The following is a 19581-nucleotide window of genomic DNA, read 5'->3' as shown; positions in this document are numbered from 1 at the left end:
TATTTCTAGAGTCCACTAGATGGCGGCCTCTGCACTATTTTACTTTGTTTTGAACAACTGTTCTAATCAAACATCACATCATTTTTAAACTGATGGCGCCCCCTACTGACCTCTAAACATCATGACACTGCTTCATGAAGCGTCATCAGACCATCACTATTTCTTACTATTTATATCATTTCTGTTCTATTGGTTTATTACTGTCGGAAAGGTGTTTTTATTTGAAAAAAGATGGTATTTTCTTTGGAGTAAAATAAGCTTGTGACTCTTGACACGTCAAGACCACCGTTTTTGTCAAGTTTACTCAAAAAATAAATCTGTAAACTGGTTAAAATGAATGAAACCTCTCTCTCCAGGTCGGGGACAAAGTGATGGTGCTGAACCGCTGTGGCCTGTGGCAGGAGGTGGCCGTCGTACCCGCGAGCCACACCTTCCTCATCCCCGAAGGCATGAGCTTCGAGGAGGCGGCCGCGCTCCCCGTCAACTACATCACCGCCTACATGATGCTCTTCGACTTCGGCAACCTGCGGCCCAACCAGAGCGTGCTCATCCACATGGCTGCAGGTACAAACATCTACGAGAGAAGAAACACTTTATCTTCCCGAATGTTTACAGCGGCTCTTCCTTCTTTCCACCTCCTGTTTATACAACCACTCTATAGAAATGATAGCAACTGGAAAGAACTCAAAGTGGGTTTGGATGAATCCCAAAGACCTGATATTAAAACTCCTGCGGTGTGAGGTCAAGAGTCATGTGTAGGTGTTGTAGGAGTGATGGGACTTCAGGAGCACCTGCTTTTGGGTGTGACGCTCTAAATCTTGCGATTTATAGTTTTTTCTGTTGTATTCACACACTGGGTCCAGCTGCAGAGAATGAAGGTGTGAGCCAAGACTGCTCCCTCCTGGTTTGTAGAGGGACAGTACGGGGGTTTTGGTGGCCCAGAGAAGCTCGAGTGAAACAGGAGATATCTGTGAGTGACGGCTTATAGCACAAGAGCCACACAGGGATTTGAAAAATCTCAGCAAAGCAAAAGCAAAATGATCATACCATTGCACCGACGTAAGGGGAGTAACAACCTGATATCCTGTGGCTTTCTTTCATTAAAAAAGAACAAGTGTTTCTCGCCTTCCTGAGACTAATTAACTATTATTCATAGTCTTCTTGGTATTTTTCCCAATAATTTATTCTGCGGAATCGCTTTCCATGAACTGTCATGAGCCTTGAGGTAGTGAGCTGAATGGTTCTAGCGTTCACAGGCTCAGGCCAGTGAGTTCTTCACCATATGTAACTGCACTCACAGCTTCTTCTCATCAGTTGCAATTCGTTTTGTTCAGCCGAGGTTTTTACCTTTGGACTCCACCATCCTTGCCATCTCTGCAACGTGTCTTGAGTCATGAACTCTAACCTTAAACAACAGCAACACAGTCTCTGGCTCTTTAGAAGTGTGGTTTATTCTTTTACTGTCCATGTGGACAATGGTTTTCACCGAGTATATTGGAGCCCCCAATTATGACTTGTACATAATACATGTTGAAAACACCTGGATACTTTCACAGGTAGAGTTAGGTGTGTCTAGGGTCTAAGTCTAAAAATGAAAAGTAGTCAGACATCTTCGATCGGGTACCTCCCGGCCTTATCGCAATTCTGCCTTGCATTGGACCAATAAAGGCTCTTCCTTCCAAATCTCAGCTTTTCTTATTATTTTCTTTTGAGACATAAATGGCCTTCTTTCATAATATCAACTCTCCGACTCATCTTCAAGATTTAAATCGAAGGACTGGGTCTGCTGGCGGGTTCTTCGCTCTAATTTCCTGCACGATGGTGAGTCTCTTAATAATGTCCACCTGCTTTACCAAGTCTCAGGGTCCATTCAGTCGAAAAGCAGCTAATTTGACCAGCTGCTTTTTCCTCTTTGAACAAATAATGTTGGTTGCCAAGCAGTTGTCGCCGGGAGGCTTGGTGATGGTGGGGATCCGCTTATCTTCCAGTTCTGCTTCCAAACACTTCAGCACCTGAATGTAGCACCAGGGAAACCTACCTTGGCCTTCCTACCTACCTGGATGTGCTGGCTGGAGCGGCACACTGAAGACAGGCCTTAAGATAGTTGGAGAGTGAAGATCATTATATCTGGCTACGGTTGTAAATATTTAGAGATTTCTTTCTTTAGAGAATTCTGTTTTACTGGAGGTAAGATGCCTTAATGTGGCCACTGAAGGTAATTTTGGCCAACGGTAATCCAGGTGTCTTAAGACGAGCTCAGGTAGGACGGAAATATATCATAATGAGTCTTATTTATTTTTGTACGAATACAGATCTTCTTAGATCTATTTCATTTTACAAGTGTAGCGACAGTATGAATGCCACATTTTCTGGCAGTTATATAGATGACTTGCTGAAGTACCTGGCGTTGTCCTTGGATTTTTACAACATAGAAAACGGCAAAACACATTTTAAATGAATAATGAAAGGCCATGTAATTTAGTTTTAAATATTTTATTCTCCCTTTAAAATTGTAACGTTAACTTGCTTAATATTTGTTAGTGCTCAAATTTGTTTAAATCTTGGCAATTGGAATGAGACAAAGAATATAATCCTATTAAATGTTTAAAGAATAATAATTTAATTTGCATCAGCAATAATTGAATATACAAATGGAATAATGGAAGTAAAAATATCACAAAAGTGGAAGAAGATGTTTTTAATGGGCACCTGAAGAAGAACCAATCGCAGTGTCACTAATATGTATTTATGTCATTAGAGTTATAGCATCCTCTATAGGGTAACATTCTCTGTGACAGCTAGTGGGGGTGCGAAACTGCGAAACACCACATGATGCACAGGAAGTCAACCGTAGCAGGAGCTGTTAAAATGTGGTGTTAGGCTCAGGCGTCTCTGGCGTGCCAGGGTAGACTGCCGGTCGTGTCTCACTGGGTGTCCCGACACAAGGGTCGTAAAAGCACATTAATGAGGTGACGACGAAACATTTGCTGCTGCTGCTTCATCATTTTGCATCACCGTCGTCACGCTGTGATGCTCGCACGGCTTGTTTGTTTCAAGGTTGTTGTGCTCAAGAGGCGGATTTATTGCCGGCCAATGTGTCTTTGTTGGAAATATTGTTTGCTGTGATATCACATGTATTAGAGAATCGATGAACCGAATGACATCTAACATAAATTCAACTTTAAAGCCATTTTTAAGAGATCATTTAACGCAATTATCGGTAATTTATACAGTTTAATGAACCAGCTCATCACGATAGATATCGCAGCAGATTGTATCTCGTGTTAGGTGGTTCCATTTAAACCAGAATGTGCAGCAATGTAATCCAGGGTGTGGTCGTCTGTTCGGCTCAAAATGAAGCAATGTTTTGCCAGTGATCCCTCACTGTCTTACATCAGAGCAACAATGAGAATATTTGATTCAGCTGGAAAAATGGCAGGGCTTATATGTATAATATATACTTTTTCCACACAAGCAAGATTAAATCTTTCTTTGTTATTCTCTTTGATATTTACAAGATTCTTGTTTAAAACACTTCGCCTAATTCATCCAAAGCAGAATTTAGCCTTCCCATATCACATCATCTGAGACTATAAAAAAAGACATTTTTGCCACCAGCGACTCGCTTTTCGCAGAAAGAGAAACTGCTGTCACTAATCGCTGGATCGCTGTGTCTTTCCTGCACATGCCAGAGGGGTTCATCATCTGTTGACCTCTCTCCCTGTCAGACCTTAATAATCCTCTAACAGGAACATAATCAAATCATTTTAATCACTTTTGGAATGTGATTAGACTCATTTCAATTACCATCAGATTGCTCTGCCCGGAAGCCAGAGGAACAAAGAATAAGTGGAAGATTAATTGAGCCAGAATGTAAATGTATGTTAGGTAACACTGTCATTGACATCAGGTTTGATTTTGTTGATTTATTTATTGTTTGTGCAGCTACAAATTACCTTCCACAATTTAAAAGTAGACCAGGGCTGTCAAAATCAACTATATATTTCCCTAGAGGGATGTATGATTTTGACATCGTCTTTTCATTCCTTGAGGATCAATTTATCCTAATAATCTCTTTCTTTGACGTCCTTCACCAAACAATTTCATCATCTGCATCTTATATTATCTTGAACACTGGCATGTTAATAGGTCACAATATCTATATGAACAAAAATCTACTCATGACATGGGTCTGGGGGATTTGGGCCCCTGGTACATGTTCAGTAGAAGCAGGAAGACTCAAGGATGAAACACTTGTACATTTCACTGTTCAGTTCTGTGTTAGGTAGAATTAACAAATAGAAATAATCATTTTTTTCCACTAAGGAATTTTTTGTCATTGTTTTAGTATTGCTTGAAGGCTCAGTTCACCCAAAATTCAAACTTTGATCATTTTCTACTCACAAAATTAAATAAATGTCTGCCACAAACTATCTAAAATATAGACTTATTTAACTTTTCCTGGAACAATTCTTCTGGTCATGGCTTCAATACAAGATGGACGATACAGACGAGCAGTATGGAGGCATATGGCGCCATTCGTCTATTAAAATGGATATATATTTTTGTCTATAACTCTAAAAATAATCAAAATCCTTAGTTGACATAATGGTGAATAGAAAATGAGTGAATTTGGGGTGAACTATCACTTTAAAAAAGATTTATTGAGGCTTGCCAACTCTGTAAACTGGATATTGTTGGCAAAAATTATTATTATTATCAGGCCCCAAATAGGCATTTCAAATTACTTTATTTACAAAACATTTACTACACATAAATACAGCATGTTGTTTTATGATATAATAATTCCTGATAACCAGAACTGTCTCAAGTTTAGAACTATGTTGTTCAGAGATCAGTAGGTGGCACTATCAGTTTCGAAATCCATTAGAACATTTATTCTAGAGACCGCCATCTAGTGGACTCTGAAAATAATGACACTGCTTCATGAAGCTTCATCAGACCATCACTAGTGAAAACCCTCCGTTCTTCTTCCAATGTTGTCCTTTCCATGCTAAATTTGATATAACTTCTTTGTAAATAATAAAACTTCTATTATTTTCATGTAATCCCCACTTGCGCCCAAAATCCTACGTTTTTAAAGGTTATTTTAAGATAAATACAGAAAAAGTTTTTTGACAAAACCTATTGCACCATAGCGTATTGGATCGTCGTCCAGGTTGTGAATGTAGTCACAGTTATAGTTTGTGTCCAGCTTGAGAATTTCTAAGCGATGACTTGGCTATCTTGATGGATGCTCGACAAGACACCAAATTTTGGACAAATGACCAGCGTGCCAGGCTGAACCAGAACCTTGTTCCCCTAGCTAGCCCATAGTGACAAGTTCTCAGCTGTCTGCCTCGTGGCCTCGCTCCCCAAACAATAGCTTGTTGTACTTCCTCCCATCATGCCCCTGTTCGACAACGCACATCTGCATCCTTCGTTCTCCTCCTCCCCCTCTGGCCCTCCACAACCTCGACTCCCCCCTCTGCGACCTCGCCATATCCGACCCCACGTCATTGGTGAGGTTTTTGCACGCTTCCTCCTCCCGCGTTCCCCCCGAGGGCCTGGGTGGGGAGGGGTTGAGTGACATTTGGATGTACCTTGTGGGGCTTCCTGTGACTCTATAACAAGCCTTTCCTCTGACCTCCCCCTGAACTGGTCCTAATGTTTATGAACTCTGGCCAGTCGCCCGCCACCACACCCACACTACACATTCCTGCATACATATGGAGCTCGGCAGCCTCCGATGATGACGTCAACCTTTTGTTGTATTTATGAAGTGTCCAGTGACAGTGTCACACACAGTGTGAGTCTACACAGTTGGATTCTGGCACAAAGTTATCGGTAAACTTGATTACTTTTAGCCAAAACAAAACATTTTTTAATTATTTGACAGCTAAAAAGTTGACTTTTACATCTACTGGGAAGTATATCAAATAGAAGTTCTGCATCTGGAAATTCTCCGTCCATGTTTTTAGTGCTCATGGAGCCAAAGCAACAGTATTGTGTTTTCGACGGTCATCTCTGGTGTATATCCAGATGACAGAGTATTTATCTTATAATCCCGCGAAGAATCGATTGCAGCTGTTTCTTGCGCGAGCGTTCATGTACACACACATACTGTGGCGGAATAAACTGACGGTTATCTCCCCAAAAATATGATGTGAGCAGCTGCAGATACGAGAATGGAACCATATATAAAGGTTGACAGTAATCCCACTGAGGGGAGACGTTCATGTTAACGATTTCATAAAAAGACATTCATGCACAAAACCTCACAATAAAGCAAGAAAAAAAAAATCCAGAAAGTAAAAAAGAATTAAATCAAGAATTTGAAATGATCTAAGAATATTTAAAATATAATAACATCCCTTGCTACATCCTTATAAACATCTTTATAACTTTACTTGCTAAAATTGCCAGCATCTTCCAGGTATAAAAAATGTAATTTGAAACCAAATTACTGAACATTCTGGCCTTAAAATTGCAAAAAAAAAGGAGCTGAAGTTACATGAATCATGTTAAAAAAATTATATTAAATATTGTCTTAATGTAATCGAAATTTCGTCTAATTTAATTAACATTCTTTGGACCTAAGTCTTTGGACCTCTTTTCTCCCCCTGCAATTAACAAAAGAAGCAGAAATGGGTAAAAATCTTCCTTCCTTGCTTATTATGCAATAAATATGGTTCTATTCAAGTTGGACAAAGTTTTAATTTTCCATTTGGGTCTTCATTGGTATTGCCAACTCATTGTCGCTCTGTCGAGACAATTTCAAGTAAAAAATTATATCTCAATAAAGTATATTTATTTTACTGAAGTGATTGCATTCTTAAATAAACTTAACATTTTCTTTCATTCATTATTTGCAACCTATACCTTTAAAATGTCCAGAAATCTAAAGAAAACTGCAGAACTTGACCAAAGTTTAAATGACCTGTTATTTACCTGGAAAAGTACATTAAAATATATTTTACTTACATACAACCGGACAAAAGCAGACATCTACAATCATGAGTAGGGATCAGTACCGTTACGGTTTTATCCCGTATGTATCCGGTAACGTCGAAAACATGCAAACGTTTCAGACCCTTTTGGGAGTTTTTTATATATTTATATAAAGATCGCTGCATCAATTTGGTGAATTAACTTAATAGCATGCATGCTCAAAGTAAATTACGCTTAAAAAAAACATATAGTTACCCATAGATCAACAACTGCTGTTATCATCATCAACCGTCTGTCATTTCTGTGACACTGGCATTTCTAGCAGAGCTCGTCCCTCCGCGGTCCGTTGTGCTAACTCCGTCTTGCTGGCTATCAAATACGGTGTACCTCTTGGCTTTTAAAACAACGCTTTGCATTGCCAGTTATTTCACGAAATTCTAAGTGCTGTCACAATATCACATTCAAACACTTGTTGCTGAGTCTTAATGTTTTATGGTAAGGGTCACCCTAGACGGTTTCGCCTTAAGCATTCTGATAGCAATGCTAAATGTACTTTTAATTTTAATTATGCAAGAAAATATAACCGGAATGAGGCACCAAAATCTCTGTAGCTATTAGTTCTGCAAACCATCCATTACGCAAGAACTGGTGCCGTTCTGGCACCAAGTAACGTTGCCTATCCATAATCATAAGACGCATCAGAGCATTGAGGTTACACTATAAGTCATATAAATAATGTTTAGCTGCATTATCAATGTGCGTGAAAGTATGTCCATTTTAGCTACAAGGATAAATTAGCCAACCTTTCCCTGAGAGGTTTTGAAATGTTAAGCCCTGAGCTTAAGCTCCTCCATAGGAGCATCAGAACCATTCATTCCTGATCCTGGAGGTGATACGTCTCTGGCTAAAGGTCCAACTGTCAGCTTACATCATGAGAGAATGTTTAGGATTGATTCTCCATGGGTCTCTCGGAAGGAGGGGCTGTTCTCCGGTTTGATATTTGAATTGAGGAGAAGTTATATAACAGCAAGAGGAGCAGGTTGATGAAAGTGTATGAGAACAAAGTGTGACAAAGAGGAAGTAGTTAAGTAGCTGATTTCTGTGAATCATGACAGAGCGCTAAGAAATGAGGAAATATTGATACACAGATATATTGCAAAGTTTTTCTCACAATACTGTATCAATTTACTTTTATTTATTTCCAAAATAAATGGGTTTTTTTCTTTCAACTTTTTTGTGGCTTTCAAAATCATATTTCATTCTCATCATAGATCTTTTATTGTTACCTTTTTTAATAAAGTGTATATAGAATAGCTGCCTTGGGGCTTGGTTCTGTTTTTCTATTGCTCATTTTGTATTATATTATTATTTTTTATTATGTACTGACACCTCTAAAAAAACACCTTGTGTTCAAAACACTGGCAATAAAAGTTTCTGATTCTGATAAAATATAACTATTTATTTAAACGACAATTAACGTGCAAATATTCCCTGTGTTTGTTAATTTTTGTGTTGCAATTAAACTTCTGGCTAAGCTAATGGAGCAAATAAATCCTGCGAGACCCTATAAATGACTGAGAACGAGAGGATACAGTCGACTCGATTTGTGTATGATTTGGTTTAAAAACAAATGAAAGCAGCTATGACTTTATTATTTGGTCTGTGAATTGTGCAAGACCAGAGTCAAAGTACACGTACGGTACGACAAATAAATTATATTTACCATGACCTGTGTGAATAAGAACCTTCACAGAAAGATTGTATACACATATACTTCACAATATATTGTATAGTTCCCCTGTATTGTAACACGTGTTCTAATACACACCACTAGTAGAAATAACAGATTAATCTGTATTATTTAAAAAGGAAAACTATTCTAAAACGTGCTTTCAACTTTTGGGTGAAGAATAATAATGTCATGGTTTGACGTAGGTGCTCAGATGTAGATGTACATTGAAGATGTCAGGGCTTCAGGCTGGCCTCAGGCCGCTGATCTTCTGCTCTGCAGTTTAATGCTGACGTGTAGCTGAGAAATGAAAATCAATAATATTTCAGTAGGAGAAAGGAGAGCTGGGTGCCATAAGGAAATGAAAGTATAGATCTAAGGGCGTGTTATTTCTCCCAGGATGGCTTCTCAATGTTATTGCTCTCATGGATTATTTATCAACCATCAGAGCCTCCAGTTTCAAAAGCATTAGCAAATGTGTAGTTACATCTTTGGTTTTAATTGTAAGACATTAATGCAAGTTTGTCTGGGTTTAAATAGCTCCCTCTTCGCTCTGTTGTTTTTCCTCGAGAGATCTCTGCCCAGTTCGAAGAACGATAATTCAGTCTGACCACTGAGTGATAGTCTGGGTTTGAGGGCAGAACCGTCGCTGTGTCTTCCGAGCCTGGCATTGCCAGAGGCTGATCAGCTGTGCAGATAAGAAAGAGAAAACCAGGGCAACATTCAGCCTAAACCATCCGATCGCATCGCACTCTCACGCTCAGTGCAGCAGTCGTTGACTAGTGACCCCATCGTGTCGGATCTTGGCAACCACAGTCAGGCAGGTGGAGCTCTGAAGTGTGGTGGGACACCTGTCTGTCTTCAATGTATAGTCAGTTACTATGCTTGGTAGTTATTGACTGCAACATAAAAACAACATTTGTCTTGCTCAACAATGACTTCAAGAGCTTTTTTTATAACTATATAATACGTCTGATTATTAACTCATTACTTTAGAGCACAATAAGTCATGCTTTAACAATTAGATCCTTTAGATATCATTAAAATATATTCAACATGAAAATAAAAATAGATTAAACCAATAATGTTTTACAACAACAATAATAAATCTTACAATTGCAAATGTTTTTAAGACTTTTTTTAGTACGTCCTACGTGAGATCATTACCAACATTTTGTCCTTTGAGTTCAATTAACCCCATTTTATCTTAAAGACATTACGAGACTAAAATAAAAGGTTGTACATTTCTTATAGAACAGGGACAGTAAATGTAACCACAAATGTTCCTTCACTGACGTGACAACCATTGTGCCTTTGACGGATCACAGTCATTAAAACATTTTTCATAACAGCCTCGACTCTATTATAGTATTTAACATGTTGATGGTTCGTGCTTTTCATTCTCTCTCATTACTAGGCCAAGTAAGGTCTGCGTAAGAAACCATATTGTGTAAAGAGTTGATTTTTTCCCCCCTCTTAATTTGCAGTTAGCAGATACATGTCATTCACAATTATAATAGGAGTTGTCAGCTGTTTGTAAATGTTGACCTAAATAAAAACCTAAATAGACTTAAAAGTAGTAAGAAATTCCTAAAGATAAAAACCAGTTGAATTACAAATGCAATGTTGTTTTTGGTTGTCTTTTGTTTGGTTTTTTTTGCTCATATCTTTTTCCCAATCTTGTAAAAAAATATGAAATATATATACAAATAACTGTAGGCACTTCATCATCATTAATCGTACACATTGATCCTCTTTACTTATGTCATCTATTTAACTTAAAGGAGAAGGTCTTTCTTTACCATTTTGTTAGCGATAAATTGACAGATATTAATCAAATGTCCAGCTAAGGTGGGTGACAGTACACAGAACATTAAATTAGATTTCGGATGTGAAGAGAGATACCGCATGGACCCTACAAGACCACTGTTGTCTTGTCCAGTTCATCTGAGAAAGTTCTGGAACCCTTAGCTGCTGTTATCTGCTATTCTATTGAGCCTATTTGACATTTACTTCTACTAATATTAATATTCTTAATGTAAAACTTGTATCTTACTATAGGAAAATAGATACGTTGATATATTTGTTACTTAACATAAAACTTCCAGGTTCTATTTTCTTTTCAAATAGCTACAGATGTTATATTTTATGTTATTTTTTAAGGACTTGTTTTTATCTGTTAAATTATCTCAGTATTGTCCTGTCAAGAAAAGTATTTGTGCCAGTATTTTGAATGCCTATGTATTATTTCTACATTGTGCCTAAATTATAACCCGAGGAAGGTTTAGATTGCATAATGCAATGTTATACCTTAAAATATACACTCAAAAACACAATCAAAATGCTCAAGGATCCAGAAGTGTAACATGAAATTAGCCTGTCGTACCAGTGGCTCTTGTATCCAACCGTGGAGAGTTTCGGCCAGACGGAGATTCTTGGATTTACATTTGTTTTCATTCTTTGTCAGCCACATGAGTGACCACGAGATAATGAGACGTTGAGAAAGACCAACGAAAGTGTTTGAGGAAATGTGGAAATGATTGCAAAGAGGGTCAGAAGCAACAGACAACTTCTTTTTTTCTTCATTTGTCTCTTTTTTGTTTTGTTTTGATCGCAAATGTGTTTTTATTTTGGTTGACTCCCACTGCAGTGCAATCTGTGAAACTGTGCTGTGTGAATTTTTATTTGGACTCAACCATTTGTCGTATATACATTTGAAAGATAAGCAGATTAAAAATGCTTCAAAAAAATTGAGAAAGATATTGTGCACTTAATTGCAACACACAAACACACTACTGCAATGGTGTCTTAAAATGTGTAAGTATTCCTGAACACAAACTGCTTCTGTGTTGTCAGACTCGGTAAGAGAGAAAAACAAAATAGATGGCATATCTGACATTCTTAAATTTCCTTAAGTAAACCATTCAATTGAATTATAGCATAAATTCAATCAGTAGAAGGAATGGGCTGTTCAGGAAAATAGATTTGTGTCAGGCCCTAGATCTCAACCTGTTTGTCACATTCATCAAGCAGTATAGGAGCGACGACCCAAGCGGGGTCAAATAAAGGTTCCAAATCCTGCATAGTTGTGAGGTTTATCAGATGCAGCTCAATGTTTAGGAGGGTTCGAGGCCCCTGTTGTAATCTCAGTACATATGTTCTTGGCTAAGATCCGAAGTCTTGTGATGTGAGATCAGGAGTTCGTTCTCCGGAGCAGGTTCCTCACTGGACACGCTATCTGATCACGTGGAAACATTTCAATGTTCACAAAATACGTTATCAAACTTTATAGAGACACTTGTGGCTGAAATATCATTGGAGGAGAGAAGGTAGGACTTGTCTGCATCTGTATGTAAACCACATATGTGAACTGAACGTATGTGAACTGATGCCAAATAATAAGATTCAAATAAATATCTACATTTGTAACTAAGTTAAGTTAGCTAACCATCAACATTTTCACAGATTTTTGTCTAATTTTTATTAATATTTTTTAATATTTGTGGGAAGAACCTGTTGCTTCAATGAGAGATTTGATTTCAGGAAGGTTTGGGTTCGGTATTAGTGGAGTAACTTTGAGGAGTAGATGGAAATGATCTAGCACGGCTACCTTCAAACACGCTCAACAGAAACAACACAAATGGAAGCTAAGAACTTTAAAAACATGTGTTAAAAAGCTGAAAATAGCCTTATGGTTAAATCTAGACAGCAACAAAACATGTATTAAGTATAGTTTTATTTCAAGAAATACAAGTAGTTCACTCATTTCAAAATCCAACTCTCCTGACTCACATGTTTCAAATGTTGAAGTCTTCCTCTCCAAGATGCAGTAAGTCCCTCATCATGACCACGTATTGAACTTATTACTCTATGAAGTTCTCCCTTCCTCAGCGAAGGAGAGGTTACAAAAGCAAAGCTCATTATGATGTAATAAAGGGCTTGACTCCTGCTCCGGCCAGCTGAAATCATGCCCCGCTTTCTTTATCTAACAAGTCACTTGGAGGTAGAGACAAGAAAATGTATTGTTTGACCAATCACAGCAGAGTGGGTCTGGTTATGGTAAACAACATTTCATCTTCAGAAAACAGTGTTTTCAGTGGGCGGGGCTTAAGCACATAAACGTAAATATTTTAATTAAAAGAGTGTTTTGTTGGGGGAAAATGGGAAGGTGAGAAAATGACATTAAAATAAAAGAAGATAATCGCAATAGAACAAAAAGAAGGAAAATAAATGCTACTTTAAGAATCACAAGTAAACACAGAATCTTCAAGCGATAGATGTCATTTTTCTTGTCAGCACTGTCAGAATCTTTAGATTATTTTTGTCATGAAATGAGTTCCAAGGGCGGGTTCTTAACAAACAACTACTAAAGAAGCAGTATTCATGCATGGGGATATAAAGTAGAGTTCCCTTTTATGCTTTTCCTTTTTGATGTATTTCAAGAAAGATTTTTGATAATTCATTTTTTAATTGATGCTCATTTTTCAAACGTAAGAAACTACGTTTTCCCACATGTGACAGAAAAATCCCAAAATCAGAGATGTATTAAAGGATTGTCCACAAAGTTCTTGCACTCATTTAAAAACTGATTGATTCTCTGTCCAGTCATATCCATGTTCTGATGACCCACTCTATTTCCCTCTCAAATTCCCCAGCTGTCAATGAAACAAAATGGCTCCTTCTGCTCAGTCATTGTGAGCAATTTGGCTGAGGTTTCCGTGGCAACGCAAAGTTGTTTTTTTTTTCTCACCGAGGACGGCGAGAGATGTGGCTGTTAACGCAGCCACAATCACATCCAATGGCAACAGCCTTGATATTGTCTCCACGTCACTTCTCTCCCCGGAGACGCTGATTGTAGTAACAGTTTGAGCTCTATTCATCTCAGCGTTCCCTCGCTCCCGTCTTCACGTCCAATCTGACATTGATGGGGAATTTAAATCACTGCTTGTCATCTCTAACGAACTGTGCTCAAATTCCATGTTATTTTATGTCAATAACCGCTTCTTCCTGATTAGAGTGAGAGAGAAGTCTTCACAATCCGTCCACTTTTGCTCTCTCTGAGGGTCTTTTTTTCGTGAAATTTGCCTGGAAGCTTACAAGCGTTTCTGACTGCCTCAGTGGTTCAGAAGAATTTGTTTTTCTCAGGGATGAAGGGAGGAGAGGCGGAGACACTCGTTTGATGTGTTCTCCTTAAGATCTAAGAGGAAACCTGAAGACAAAATCGGGCCCAGTAAAGTAGATATTTGTATTGAAAAACATACAAAACCTACAATAAAAGGGGTGTTGATGGGTATATAGTCGAACGCAAAGATTGTTTCACTGTGTCAAATGTGATGAGTGGCAAGTGGGTGTGTCTAGTTTTAAGAATAGTAGATGAAATATTTTGAAACCTATTTTTAAACCATTGACTAACGTGTTTGTTTGTGATCTTACTAACTCTGAGACCGAAGAAGAAAAAAATAACCAAGCAAGTCTCTCTATTGTTGTTTAGGGTGTGAATTGGTCCAAGCGCATATTTGGGTTTTGTCGGGTGTGTCGGAAATGAATGCACGCAGTCCTCAAGTTGAACCGCACTGAGGTGAACCATATGAATGCATGATGTCCGCTTTACTCTTTTCTATCTCATCAGACGAGCTCTTTACCGTGGTCAGGCATGAACGACCTTTATAGATGCCTCCTCTCTCCTGGCCCTCCAGTCGGCCTCCATTGCAAACAAGCCACTGCTTATCAGTGACCTATTACTTGTTGCTGCCGCTGTCTTGGCAAACATCGGGCATTCGCCACGACTGTGTACACATGTTCAAATGGAATGAAGGAACACACAAGATATTCCAGACCGGAACAAGCAGTCAAATGTTGATAGTACATTCCATTTGTGGCGATAGAATCTCTTGTCCCAGTGACATGGTCATTGTCTTAAACACATTCTCCTGCAAACACAATTATATTGTTTTTCACTTTGGAACAATACCTTATTTTAATCACATTTACCTGGCATGAAAAAAACATGCACTGACCTCTTCAGTACCGATATGTGACGCTCATCCACATCCATTATGTGTCCACTTGCCTCGGATGTGTATCGCTAACTTTCTATAGCTATCAAGATCAGTTTCTCAGATATGTTTTCTTGGAGCAAAAGGTAACTAACATGTAGAAAGAAGTGATCAGGTGTATTTTCCTGATCATCATAATAGTGTAGATAAAGTATATAGCAGAAACTATGTTAGTTAGCTAGCGATCACCAAAGTGGACTGAGTGTTTTTATATTGAAATTCTATAGGCTTCTGGCAAAATAAATGAAACATGGGCTTCCCTCACTTGAACTGGAACTTCCAACTTTGGTTTGCTTTTGTATAATACATCGTAAGAACATATTTATTAAAGTTTGAAGTTTTAGTAATTCAATCAAATGTGTCATTTAAAAAAAAAAGTTTTTGCCATACTTCCACTTACAGATAGTTGGCCCATTTCTAACCACAATTTTATTGAATTCCATCCCCTACTTTTGTGTTTACAGACAATATGTTATATGATGCCTGACTAATAAGATTAATTTCAACATAATCCTTCTGTCTATCCAAGGTGGAGTCGGTACCGCAGCCACCCAACTGTGCAAGACTGTGAAAGACGTGACGGTGTTCGGCACAGCCTCAGCCAGCAAGCATGAAGCCATCAGCGAGGCCGGAGTCACGCACACCATCGACTACCGCACCAAGGACTATGTGGAAGAAGTTCGCAAGATCAGTCCGAAGGGTAAGAAACCTGCGGAGATGAATGATCACTTTTCCTTGAAATCCTCTTGTTTCACCATCAACTCACTTTGTAAAAATACAAAAGGCATTAAACCTTCCACAACATTTAAATTGTGTGTGTCAAAATGACCTGTTTTAATGGTCATATTGATAGGGTAACCTTTAAAGTTGCCAGTGTTCTAGGTAAGCTAAGGGACATATGTTATTATACAGAGACTTATAATAACAGTAAAAAGATGGTTAATGGAATTTGCTTGGTGATCATTTTTTTTCTTTATAGGTGACGACAAACAAAGGTAATTGAGATAGATAAAACCTCCAAGAATAAAAAATAATATTGCAATCAAACTCATACTTGCCGTCACAGACAGGTTTTGCAAATGTTATTTGGCCCAGCACTTAGACAGCTAAATAATTTCAGCCCTGATTTAAAGTGACAAGCGACTTTCTCTGATATTCTGCCAATGGTGAGGCCACACAGAGCCTTTCAAAGCTCATTTTGATGGTCTTCATGTCATTTTCAATAAAGTTGGCATGGATATTTAGACCCAGTTGCTATGTGGAAATATCCTGGGGTATAGTACTGACAAGCTGGAGCTAAAATTTAAACATTAGATTTTTTTTTCTTTTAGAAAAATAGTATTTTCAAGTAAACATTTTTTTAAATAAATGTCACATTAACAATAATACATTTCTTTTTTCTAGTAAGATTTCCCCATTTGGAAGCTGCAAAACAAATTCAAAAGAGTAATGATATCACATTCAATTTCAAATTTTCAACAAGAGAAAGAATGAGTACATGTCTTGAGATTTTCAAGAATGTATCATGTTTGCTTTTGCAGTTCCCGGCTGGTTTGAAATGTTGCTATCAAAGTTTCCGTTTGGTCACGTCTCCTTTATCGTGTTTCCTCTCAGCAATGTTTCGCCCTATCAGCACTTTCATCCGTTCCAGTGTGACTTGTAAATTTGTTGTGTATTTGGCAAGTGTGAAGGTTCAGGGTCAACCCTCACAACAATGTCCTATCCTAACATTTACGTAAAACAAGCCGCCAATAGCAGGAAAACATGATTCCAGGGCTTTTGTTTCCCCCCCTGATATTCCCAGCAGAGACGGTCGCCATGTCACGCACAACATGTAAGGAGTTATTTTAGTCGCCGTCGTCTTGGACGGAATTAAACCATTTCCACTTCCTGCTTCTTATCATTCGGTCCCACTGCAGTGTGCATTAAATATGCTCATTCTCTAAACCCTTCTTCTTCAATCTACTCCAATACGGATCGGAGCCAAGCGAGAACCGACTCGACAAGCCAAATATATCTAATTAAAAAGGGAAGTACAACCTTTTTCTCAGGCTTCCTGTTCCTCAGCGTTCTGTTCAAAACTGAGTCCTGCTGTGAGCCTCCTGAGATCAATGTAGCCTCCGGTCAACAGAGCAAAAAAGGAACAGTCCAATTCCAAGAGCCCCTTAAGCACAAAGGAACATCATTAGCGCCCACTAGCAAGACATTTGTTGGACACAGAAACATTGACGCTGCTCCGTCCGATAACAAGCAAGAATGACATTTAGATGTTTTTTTTTCTATCATCGACCAGACGGTCTCTCCGGACCACCCTCCACTATAATCTTGGCATATGTGTGATTTATTTTGCCGTAAACACGACACTGTATCACTAATCTCACAACTCCTACCTAACGCAGGAACGCCGAGGGAGTTTTGGCAGCTTTCCCTCTCGCAATTCACAACATTGATAAATGTCTCTTCTTCCCTGCTGCAGGACTGGACATAATCCTGGACCCTCTTGGAGGATCGGACACCCACAAGGCCTATAACCTCCTTAAGCCCATGGGCAAGCTTATAACTTATGGTGAGGAATGGAATTTTGTTTGTGTGAAAAGTGATGTTGAACGGAAACTGAAAAGTCCAAGCATTCAGTATTGGTACAGTAGTTAGTGCTACAGCCTTACAGCAAAAAAAGTTGCGTGTTTGAGTCCATGTCAGGCAAATTCACCTGATCTTAATGTCTTATAGACTAAAAAGAAATTGGATAAAAATTGCTTGAGAATTTGCATTTAGACTACTGAGCTTTTTGTGTAGGTTTCAATAGGGAGGGAAACTCCATGTTGTCAAGGAAAAGGAGGCACAAGGGGAGCAAAAAATACAAAAAAACGTCACATTTTGATTAAAGTCTTATATAGCACCTGTGAAGTAAGGGATATTTACAATTTTCAGCTCCTTCAGCTTACTTATTTGTAAGAAGGAGCAAAACGGTTTGAGGACCCACATACATTTTTGAATTATTTATTTATGTATGTTTTATGTAAGTATATATTTATTGTATTTATGTATTTATTTGATGGTTTTGACATGTATTTATGGATGTGTTATTGCTGCTAGACGAAACAATTTATTCCCCGGGGATCAATAAAGTATCGATCTTTTGATCTATCTATACGGTTATTAATTAATTATATATATTTTTTGGCTTTCAATTATTATTATTTTTTATTTTTCTGCTATTTTGTTTTCTTAGTACAGCTTATTTGTAAAAAGGTTTATTCTATTTGTATTATTTAATTTGTATCTATTTTCTAATGCCACCACAGCAAATTCCTTTGTTGTGTTTACAATGCTGGCAATAAAGGTTTCTGACTGGGTATTAAGGTAAAACCTTAAGTACTGTATATTTTCAGGAGATTTTGAGTTTCACCTGGATTTAGTTCTGGCAAATGTAAAAAAAAATAGATAACTTGACTTCATAAAATACAAAGTATACGAATAATTAATACAAATCAGAGTTATTACTCATTTAACATGTTCAGAGTCGGTAATGTCATAAGATCGATGGAGCTTTGAGAACTCCACCATCATGGGTTCTAGTGGTCAAAACCTGGTGTGCACTGCCAATGGTGAGGCCACACAGCACACTTGAATCCTTTTTAGTTTAGTCCTTTTAGTGAACTTATTTCTTGAGATTAAAATTCTGGGAGTTGTTTTATTGATTTGAGTGTATGCTGTGTTTTATAAAGTAATAAGAAATTTCAGATGTCCACATCCTTCCATAAAAATACACATCATATTTGGTATTTCAACCATGTGAGAGCAAAACTTTTTCTTTTTTTTAACCAGTATAAATTAATTTGATCTGAAATCTTTTAAACCTGTGTTAATTGAACACAGAAAATTGTAAATGTCTGTTTAATAGACAATGGTTAAGGGACTGGGAAGCAGATGTGGGTGGTGCAGTGAATACAGGAGCTTCCTGGTGGGCACGGACAACTCAGCGTGCTGTGTTGTCATATGTAGGAGGCGTTTACACTCAACAAGCCTATCTGGATCCAGCATGCATGCCGGAGTGGGCGAGGTTGGCATGCGCGGAGAACAGGGCTTTCCATGTTGCTGAAAAGCACTGGTACCATGCCTACTCACTCTGGCCCACCCCTGGTCCCCCCTGCTCCCTCGACGCTGCATGGCTCTCTCTCTTCTTCCCATGAACATGCCAGTGGAACAATGGTCATTCTATCCATCAGACCTGGAATGTGCCTGAATGCTCCAGACCGGGTCCCTATCTTTACTCACTGCGCCTTCTGTTTGGGATGACAATGTGAGCTCACAAGGAGATGCTGGGGAGCAGGCATAGAGCCACAGAGCCTGAGCCCGTTTTCCAAGTTTGACTCTGAGACAGTGAGGTGATGAACTGGCTGAATACAGAAGATCATAAGCTTGAAGAGGGAAAGATTCTACCAAAATACGCCACACCTTAAGTTTTGCCAATTTGACATAAAAAACACATTTCCTGTCCATGGAAGGGGCTACAGAGTCAAACGTGCACACCCTTGGACATGACAATTTTACTTCAAATAAATGGACATTTAAATATATAATAAATAAGATAGGAGATACTAGATGATGTTTAAGGTGTCTTCACAGACAATGATGTTTGCCGATGAAGTAGTGATTTTGAAACAGTACAAAATGCAAAAGAAATTAAAGTTTAAAAAGTAGTGTTTTCTTTTCTTATTACTTTACTCTAAACATGTAGTATTTACTTATTTGTATTTATTTGGTTTTGAATATTGGTTAAATTTCATTTTAACCCTTGTGTTATGTCAGGGTCAAGGCGACCCGCTGGCCAGAAATCAAATG

At 38.2% G+C, this 19581-nt stretch overlaps 1 protein-coding gene across 1 annotated transcript in view; it reads left to right on the top strand.

Annotated features, from left to right (window-relative positions):
• The window catches only part of vat1 (vesicle amine transport 1), a 40131-nt gene that overhangs the window by 12652 nt on the left and 7898 nt on the right, over positions 1 to 19581 (top strand). The window contains exons 2-4 of the mRNA XM_087810006.1: positions 357 to 564; positions 15266 to 15436; positions 17213 to 17302. Coding sequence (XP_087666132.1) covers positions 357 to 564; positions 15266 to 15436; positions 17213 to 17302 — 469 coding nt within the window. The remainder of the gene's footprint in view (positions 1 to 356; positions 565 to 15265; positions 15437 to 17212; positions 17303 to 19581) is intronic.

The sequence above is a fragment of the Callionymus lyra genome, chromosome 15 (assembly GCF_982586985.1).
Source record: "Callionymus lyra chromosome 15, fCalLyr1.hap1.1, whole genome shotgun sequence".
Classification (NCBI taxonomy): Eukaryota; Metazoa; Chordata; class Actinopteri; order Syngnathiformes; family Callionymidae; genus Callionymus; species Callionymus lyra.
Note: the sequence above shows the minus strand (reverse complement) of the source record. Positions and strands in the feature narration are given on the sequence as shown.